This window comes from Branchiostoma lanceolatum, chromosome 13 (assembly GCF_035083965.1).
Source record: "Branchiostoma lanceolatum isolate klBraLanc5 chromosome 13, klBraLanc5.hap2, whole genome shotgun sequence".
NCBI lineage: Eukaryota > Metazoa > Chordata > Leptocardii > Amphioxiformes > Branchiostomatidae > Branchiostoma > Branchiostoma lanceolatum.
The window spans coordinates 17,658,927-17,668,755 of record NC_089734.1 but is presented as its reverse complement, the minus strand read 5'-3'; the positions used below and the strand labels follow the sequence as shown (position 1 = coordinate 17,668,755).

General features: G+C 41.9%; 1 protein-coding gene across 1 annotated transcript; it reads right to left on the bottom strand.

Annotated features, from left to right (window-relative positions):
* Positions 1–240: 240 nt before the first annotated feature.
* LOC136447614 (potassium channel subfamily K member 2-like) lies at positions 241–3,036 on the bottom strand. The gene is made up of 2 exons (XM_066446636.1): positions 2,080–3,036; positions 241–917 (listed from the first exon to the last, which is right to left on the bottom strand). The coding sequence occupies exons 1-2, from the start codon at positions 2,998–3,000 to the stop codon at positions 561–563; spliced, it is 1,278 nt and encodes a 425-aa protein (XP_066302733.1). The 5' UTR covers positions 3,001–3,036; the 3' UTR covers positions 241–560.
* Between the last annotated feature and the right edge of the window lie 6,793 nt (positions 3,037–9,829).

Sequence of the window (9,829 nt, the reverse complement as noted above, 5' to 3'; positions counted from 1 at the left end):
TAGCTGACGTTAAACCTTTCTTTGATATTCAGACTATCCATGGTGATTCGAGGCTTGAAACTCTTGCCAGTTTTAGGAAGGTTTGATTCAACCTAGCGACCCCCGCTCAGATGATCGGATTTGCACGGCATAACTCATGGCTATGCGTTTATCACGTGAATGCCATGTGCTGCTGATGTCGGGGGAATTCACAACACAAACAATTGTTTTCTTCCATCGCGTCAGGCAAGCGTAGGAACTTTACTATCATTTGTCTGTAGACTACTTTCGACAGCTACTGTGCATTTTTTTCTGGTCTATGTTCCTCAAGCATATCGCTAGAAGGGAAAAGACAGAAGTGGACGATAATGGGTTAGCCTAGCACAATTTTACATCATATACCCCAGTATAAATACATGCTCGCACGGCGTTAAACAGGCGGAGAAAATCTTACAGACCATGCATTTTTCTTGTAAGAATAGCTGATGTTTCTGCCCATTGGTTTGACATTTGGCTCTGTCCGCGCGGTTTTAAGATAAATAACGTTTTTGATAAATCGGACGTTAATTGGTGATGTTACGTTACATCTGCCAGACATGCTGCCTGGCTTGTCGCCCGGTTGCAGGGTTGTCAACAATCATGATCAGCGGAACACGTGGCCTCCTAGTGCTGCCCTGGCGATGTCTGGCCAACGGAGTGACCGTCCCTTCAATTGCCTCCTCTTTGGTCTGCAGATTCTGGTCCTTACTGTTGCCATCACTCTGCTTTTCCGTATCCCCCACATCACGTCCAAGATTGTCGTCCCCTGTCTTCTCTCCTTCACTTGTGTCTTCCTCGGCAGCCGTCTCCTCCTCTATCTTGTCCTCCACCTTCTTAATGGCCTGTGAGATGATGTCAAAGATGGTGGCCAGGAACGCCAGACCCACGACGATCCAAACCTTAATGTCAAGAAAATGAATAACGATTGAACAAATTGTACGGTTCTTGCTGGAAATGTTAGATGCTAGCACATCGGCAACCAAATCCGTAGTGTATTTCTCGGCACAATTTTCGATGGATTAGGCTCGCGCTCGGCAGATTAAAAATGGATTAGTCCATTGCCAGGGAAGGTTATGTAAATTGAATTTCCCAAGGACAAAAAGTTATAGGAATGGTGAGCATCGAACCCAGAACCTCAAGGTTTAACGCTCTAGCCGTTGTGCCAGACCTTGATAAAGTATATTATTCGATACAATTGAACAAACTGGCAGGGTCTCTTGACAGTACCATAAATTTCTAATCCGGGCAAACTGAGATAGCAAAATCATTTTCATCACCATTACAGCTTACATATCAAATGTAATTTAAAACGTAATGGGTTACATAGATTTTTCAAACCTTCATGTATATATATAGACAAATCTTGAAGCAATGCATATAGAGGAAATTTAATAGATAAACAACTGTTTAAAAAAAATTCAATAATGTCCAGATATGAGGTACAGTAACTTTTAAAACATTCAGTAGAACGATTTATTTTTATACATAACGACATCCCGTAGCAACACTGTACAACAAAAACTCTTGAATTCGTATACACTTGTTTTATGAGGGAAGAGGGAATAGAAATATACATAATAGACTTAATGGTAGCATGTTACCTTGTTTTGTAAACGATAGATGTTGTGTAGCATAGATTTAGTTGTTTTGTTCCTCCCATTGGTCAGTAACCCTTTACGAAACTGTTTCATATAATGGTGAAATTACTGCATGATAGCATGTGTGGGCATGAATGAACGTGCAAATGAAGACCTAACGGATGCAATGACAGTATCTAACTGGCAAAAGCAGCATCACTGGCCAATTATTAGTGATCTGCAAGCACTCAAACATGAATGAGAATTTGTTTTAAAAATCTTGACATTGCTCCTCTCCTTATTGTCTTATCAACAGTAATGCGAAAGAGGAGGGGCAATGTCACCATTTTTTAAAGGAAAATGCTCCTCCCCGTTTGAGCGCTTTCAGATCTCAATGGCTACTAGGACTGCTAGCTTTTGACAGATACTGTCGTTGCCACCAATGGATCTGCTTGGAGATTACAAACAAAGATCATATGATCACCTTCATGAGAATCCTGTAGCCCTCCCAGTATTTCTTCTTCTCGATGCCGGCCACGAAGTCGCCGAACCCGATGGTGCTCAGCGACACGAACATGAAGTAGACGGAATCCACGAAACTCCAATTTTCAACGTGATGCACCACCAAAGCCGGCAGAACAAAGAACACCCCTATCCCCACGAACAGACATAACGCCCACGCTAGGTACGAGGCCCTGGCAGGCGGGCACTTCTTGTGACATTTCTGGATAGCGTTGGTGACCCTCCGGACCATGTTACCCATGACACCGGCTAGCCCGCTCAGAAACGCCGCCGTGAGAGGGATCCCCAGCAGCGCGTAGAAAATGACGAAAACACGGCCTCCTGTAGTCCGAGGTGGGTGCACGCCGTACCCGATGGTCGTGACCACCGTCATTGAGAAGGTTACGGACGGGAGGAAGTCCCAGTGCGGTGGCGAGCTGTCTGCCTCGTCACTACTGAAGGGGTGTAGTCCGCTTTTTGAAGCTTCCCAAACCGTGTGTATGATGTCCTCTAGTTGGTGTTGGGACAGAACCATTGTGGGGACGTGCTCAAGTCTGATCATAGATTGTGTCATGTTGGTCGTGTTGCCAGACTGTTCGTGAGTTTCCCACGTCAAGTTTCTGTAGGTTTCGTCCAAGTACTCTTTCACTCTTTTTACCAACACGGTAACCACGTCTTGTCTCAGAAGATGGTCCGGGTTGTCTGTTGCGTGTCTAGTGCGATTGCCAAAGAAGTCATGGTCAAACAACCGCTCGTAGAGTTCGTCTTGCTGTTGATGAATCTTGAATGTTTTCTCTCGAATCTTCTCCTCATGTGGAAACTCCAAGACGTGAAAAACTCCTCCTCCGATGAACAGGTAGCCTGTAAACACCACGGCTAGAACGAGAAGTGTGGTCTTCTTCATCTTGTCGCACGATGTTCACCCATCGATGAGAGTAAAATACTGAGGGCTTAATAAGGAATAGTGTTATACAAAGATTAGAAAAAAAAACAAATTTAAAAGCCGTGTGCGTTAGGGAGCGTTCATACTTGTGCGTATATTCAAGTCCGTATCAGTTTCTTCTTCTTCTTAAAGTAAAGTTTGCGACCTAAGAAGTGATCTATTCAGTTTGATAGTTAGGCTGCACAACGGTGGGTCAATGTAGAAAACAACTTCTCTGCAAACTTTATCCACCAAAAAATAACTTTACCCACCAACACGCAACAAATTCTGATGCTGACTTGGACAAACGTACGTACAAGTGTGGACCGACCCTTAGATAATTCACATGCCTGTGAGGTTTCTAACAGTTATAGCATGTACCTGAAGTATAACGACGTCGATGTTATTTTACTGAAGAACTAAACTTTACTATAGAAGGAGGTTGGTAATGTGTTGCATTGCGTCGTATTAGGGGCCGAGCACTTTGTATTGCAAATTAGGGGCTAATTTTCTAGAGATTTATACTGACATATTAGCTTAAACGCAAAAGGTGTTCAAAATGTATCTAAAGTTGCTGTCATTCAATGCTCTATCATGTGGCCACGTAACAGCAGTAAAGGCAACGACTGTAGCCATGAGTCTGAAAGTTTGTATCCTACTCACGAAAACACCCATCATAGTGGACGTAATGGTCTCGCCCTGGCTTGTATAACTGTTCCGACAAATGCATAGGCTGTGGGACTTAACCGAGCACACCCCTCACAGGACTGTAATAGTCTCGCCTGAGCTTAATGGGTATACTGACCGGTACATAACCTAGAGGGTGGGGGGAACTCAAGCACACCCCCTACAGGACTGTAATACTAATAGTCTCGCCTTACCTTGTGTTACTGCACCAACGGGTGCATAAACTAGGGGGTGGGGCTCAACAAAGCATACCACTCACAGAACTGGAATGGTCTTGCCTGGGCTTGTATGGCCGTACCAACTGGTGCATAACCTTGGTGGAGGAGGAAATCACCTTAGGACACCCCTTACAGGGACTGCAATGGGCTCACCCGTCTCGATTCTGGCAGCTTTGGTTTTTCAGTATGAAAACTTCAGATATGATTGCCAGGAGTCCGTCTTACACTGTTTTTTTTACTACTGCAGTGGTTGAACAAGGTGGATTTGATTTTACGTGTCAGTTCACACTGCCTATTGTCTTGCATGCCCACAGGTGTTATACCTGTTGTGATTACTGTACCATCCAAGTGAACGTGCTTTGTTGCTTGTGTCGCAGTCAGAAACTGTCAGAGAAATATTATTTTTGACGTCCTATGACAATCTTTTTGAGCTGCCATGAGCAAAACATTAAGTGGCAATGTCGTGAGACCTAACTTTATACAGCGCTAGGATATACAAAGACGGGTGGACGATGGGACATTAAGGAAGGAATTGGGACGAGGATAGCATAGGCACAAAGAAATGGGAGGTCAGAGAAAACAAGGATAGTGTTCAGGCCTTAAAGTGTGGCATTAAAAACAGCTCCATAGCATGTTACTTATAAATGTCCACAACATCCTGTTAGGATAGCTAGGGAAACTTACCTGGGTGTTAAGAAGTACAGCAAATGTTTCTTCACATAAGTGTCCGACATGCCCAGACCTATAATGTGTCCGTTTGCATCGCTGACAGGGACGATGTTCTTTATACGTCGTGGCCCTTTGTTAGAAGGTCACAGATGCAGTCAGTTACGTGATTGCCACCGCACGTCACTAGTCCGCTGTGACTGCTAACGGGGATGGGGTTACTCTGAGGAAAGAGGTTACTATGTTGGAAGGTGGTGAAGCCGTGTTCGTGTGGGTGGGGGCTACCATGAGAAAGGAGGCTGCTCTGTGGGAGTTATATTGTGGGTGAGTGGATTAAACAGTGGTGGAGAGTGTTACTCTGTGGGAAGGGGGTTACACTGTGGGATGGGTTACTCTATGGGGAGGGTGTAACTGTGTGTGTTGAGGGGGGTACACTGGGAGAAGGTTACTCTGTGGGGGTGTTACACTTGGGGAGGAGGTTACTCTGTGTGTGGGGGGGGGAGGTTGTACTGGCGGAGGAGGTTACTCTGTGGGATAGGTTAATCTGTGGGAGGAGGTTAATCTGTGTGTGGGGGGTACACTGTGGGAGGAGGTTACTCTGTGGGGGGTACACTGGGGAAGGAGGTTACTCTGTGGGGAGGGGATTATACTGGGGGTACTCTGTGTGAGGGTGTTACTCTGTGGGGGAGGGAGTTACTTTGTTAGAAGGTGCTTACTCTACGGGTAGCTTGTTACACTTGGGGAGGGAATTACACTGTGGGAGGGGGTCACTGTGGGAGGGTATTAGCTTTTTGGGAGGGTGTTACTTTGGGGGGGGGTTACTCTTTGGGGGTAGGGGGCTATTCTGTTGGGTAGGGGGTTGCTCTGTGCTGAAGGGGTTAGTCTGTGAGGGGTGATGGAATACTCTGTGGAAGAAAAAAAGTCTACTTACCACCAAAGTAAGATGTCTGAACATGCTTTAAAAGCTTTTCTGTACTAATATTAATCGGATGTATACTTTTTATTCTAAGTACAGTTGAAAAAGTTATCTCTGAGTTATTTTGTTTTGAAGCACTAGCCCCCCCCCCCCTAAGTTACTGTGTATAATTTGATTGAACTATTTCCTGTAAATACTGAACTATATCGCAATGCATCATTGACGAACATTTCCTTTTGTACAGCTTTTAATAAATATATCTTTACATGTATGAATGGTTCCTGTGTTAATTCTTTATGAAGATTCAGAGCGTAAAATAATATTTGCTAAGCAACTACGTACTGTGCAAATGATAGGCTGAAAACATGAATAATATATACTTCACTAGAATAAAATAATGCTCTTATGTTTGGTCTTATTTGTTAGCGATGCATTCAGGCAAACTTGTTATTTCTAGATTTTTTCAGGCATCGTGTGACAGACGAATATTTGATCTACGGCAGCCTTTTCCAGAATTTTACACATGCTAGCCTACTCAAGGCACTTCATTAGTATACGATCGTAGGCCGATCGTAGGCCGAAACTGACCAGGCTAATGCTGATCTAAAGAGTCGTTCACCTGCATCTTCGGTGAAAAAACGTCGACCGATGGTATTCTTGTCCCGAACCCTTGTTATGTTCAGTGAACATACAAAGCTAAAAGGTTAGGTACAAGATAACCCTCGGACAATGCCATGTATGTGCTTTAGGTATCTTCGTTTTTTTAGCTTTTCATAGATCTTACATGTCTATTAAGTCGATATGACTGATAACAAATCAGCACGTATCAAAGTCAGGAAAACGGAGGCATCTTGGATTTATCTGAGCCTGTAAGGAATGCTACAACTCACGATCTTCATGATCGAGATAGCCAATACCAAAAAAAAACAACGTTTATTTGGCCCCTATTGTACGAGCCGACGATCGCACTGCGACCTTAGTCTCTACCAGTGAGACTAACTACGCCGGCTATAGGGAAAATATTTGCCAGGGATTCAGTTGCGAAATGTGATATTCGCCGTGGACTGATTCTACCGGATTCCTTGTTTCTTCCGAATTCAACGATGTCTATGTACTATACCCCATGTAGCGCGTTTGGTTTGCGTCTCTGCAACTGGTGACCTTACGTACTGGCGTTTTCATGATAGAATTCCCATTAGCACTTATTAATCTCCTTTCGCAAAGAATAGGTTAGACTCGACAGGTACATTCGCATGAGAAATGACTCTTTGATCCGTGACCCGACAAGTCTACGATCTAGTAAAAGCGTACGAGTCTTAACAAAAGTACGAAATATACCCTAATAACACCTACCTTTATTGTAAGATTAATAGAGGAATTTTCTTCTGTTCTCCAGGGCACAAGATCACCGTTATGGTGTTCCGTCGAGCTATTTTGGGGATTCTTTCGATCGTCTTTTTCCCCGGTAAGACAATGTACTGATTTTTTTCAACACCCATACCATTTTGGAGAAAAGCGTATTTCTCGTAATTCCACCATAAAAATGGAGGTTATATTTTAGTAGCGTGTGCGTTTTCGTGTGTGTTTTTGTGTGTACATGTGTGTCTGTCTGTCATCACGATTTACTTAATGGCTGAATGGTTTGATTGAGACCTTGAGCGAGCTTGAAGAAGTGTGTGAGTGAGTGAGAGAGTGAGTGGATTTTTTTCATATTCAGTTCGTTGGTAAGTTGTGACAAAAACTAGAAAATATTAGGTCTTGGGCCTCAGGGCGGGTTTCCTGCAGTACCGATGAAATATTACCTAAGTACTGCAGCTGAAGTTCCGGTTCTGATATCTCGTGTTCTGGATGAGCTATAGTCACAATGTTTGTTTGGTTGGTAGATGGATCTTATTTTCTATAGTGCTTCTTTATCAAGCAACCCCCATCAAATTACAGGGATATTATTATGTGGATATTATTATGTGTGCGATTATATGGCAGATTGTTATGCATACTTAGTTGAAATATTCTTAATTTTGCACATAGATTCTAATATTAATTATTCGATAACATTATAATGCTATCAGAATGCGGGCTCTCCTCCTTTTCTGCATATATTATGATACTTAATGAGAAATTATTTTTGACGCATGAACTTGTCAAAATATTCTACATAGATTGTTGAAACTGTATATGCACAGTAATTACAAGAGATCCGCCAGATATATATTTAGAGGGCAGAGGCAAACGTGCCTGTTTGGACCCCATGCGGCCAGATTCGTCGCAAAAATGTGTCGCGAAAGCGTGATGACAGAAATATTATCGGTGCAAGTTTATCACAAATTTCCTCATTTTGCCTTTAGGATTGTCAATTGGACAAAAGCCATGCGATTCAACTGTAGATGGAAATGAGGTGTGTAGCTCCACACACCATACCGTCACCACGTTTGTTCCCGGTCCAGGCGACCCCCTAATTTGTGACAACTCACTTACAGAAGGATAGTACCGGTTCAAGGCCTATGGTAAGAGCGTACAGATCCCAGAACAGTGTGTTGATACCAACCATTGTGGAACTCACGTTCCTCTGTGGCTAAACGGCCCCCATCCCACTGACAGCCAAGTAGTGGATAGAGACGCCTGGGCCAACTATGGTGTTCCTGATGACTGTTGTAGCTTCAGGATTGCAATCCGGGTCAAAAGATGCTCTGGCGATGGAGGGGAATGACTTCTACGTGTACTGTCTGTCACCAACGTCTGGGTACTACTTACCTAATTCGGAATGCAACCAAGCCTACTGTGCAGGTATGCAACTTTTCATACTGTCGAATTTAGTCCATGTTATGAAAACCAATCTGTTCATAATAATTATGATTTCTAAGATACCTAAAGCCTGTTAGCTATATCCTTTTGGTAACGTATAGCCGTTATCTAAAAAAAGGATATTTAGGAATATACGACAATGGCAACAAATGTAATGGTACCAGATATTGAGAACACTGTCTATAACGCGTTGATAACCCTGCGTTCAAAGGCGATGGAATCATGAACTTTCCGTCCCTCATTATTAACGATTGGCCTAATGGCGTAAATTATTTTTCACTGGAATTTTGACATTTGTCACACCCGTTTCCAGGTGAATACTATTTTTCACAAAAAAAGTTAATCAAGGTTTTTCATGCTTACTAGCAACTAGACTTAGATTTAATGTCAACGAGAGGGTTTTCAGATAATATTGCTAATAGGTTGAAACCTTTTTAGATAAAAGATTAGTTCAGTCAAATTGTTTAAACAATTAAAAATGAAAGTTTAAATACTTTTGAACGTATCTATATATTTTGAAAATATTTTGAAAGTAATTGCACAAATATCTCGTTATCTAAGACAATTTTCAAACGTCTATTTTTTTTCCAATGTTGCAACAATTTCCATAATTTTTCAAAGGTAGATTTGGGTTATTGCCCCAATAACAGTAAGTGCTAATCGCACTCTATTGCCTACCTACCAACCTACCTATTCCCTTCACCTCCCGGTCGTTAGAGGACAATATACCTCTGTATATTATTAGATTTCACGTCTGGGCATTGTCAGCTCTTTTGTCTTGAGGTGTCTGTGCATGGAACCCTGGGATAATTACCTTCGTCGAGAAGGTTATGCAGAGGGTAGCGTTTGTATGTAAAAAAAACAGAATAACTAAAGAAGGCCTGTAGATAGCTTGAGTGATTATGTACATAATTATTTTCGTATTATGTAAATGAATATCTCATTTGCATAATTAATGAGGACAGCTTTTTACATCCACCAAATTCCAATGTAGGACTCTCAAACATGTGACACATGTAACTGGGGAAGATAGAAATATCATTATATATCAACTATGCAAATGAAGACCTCATTTGCGAAATTAATGAGGAAATACTATAACTCAAGGTTAGCTTGATGGATGGTCATGATTTTTGAATGTAGATAGTTTACGTGATGCTTCGTATCATTAGAGGATAATTCTTAAAATCAGATTCTAATTTGCAGAATCAATTTTGAAAAACCTACTGTTTTCCATGATATGACTATTCGAATATGTGACATTTGTAACTGCGGAAGAGTGGAACGTTGACAGATAGAAAATATGAAAATGTGGCCTAATTTACGAAATTAATGAGAAACAACTATAATTCCATACTGGTATATTATGGCAATTTCATACTTGTTGCATTTGGAAGTTATGTGAATAAGAACATCGTTGAATCAAATTATGCTTATAAGGACCAAATTTGCATAATTGTTGATAAATGTTAGCATAACCTTCTTTGTTAAGCTCATACCTTGGACAACTTCTGTTATTTGG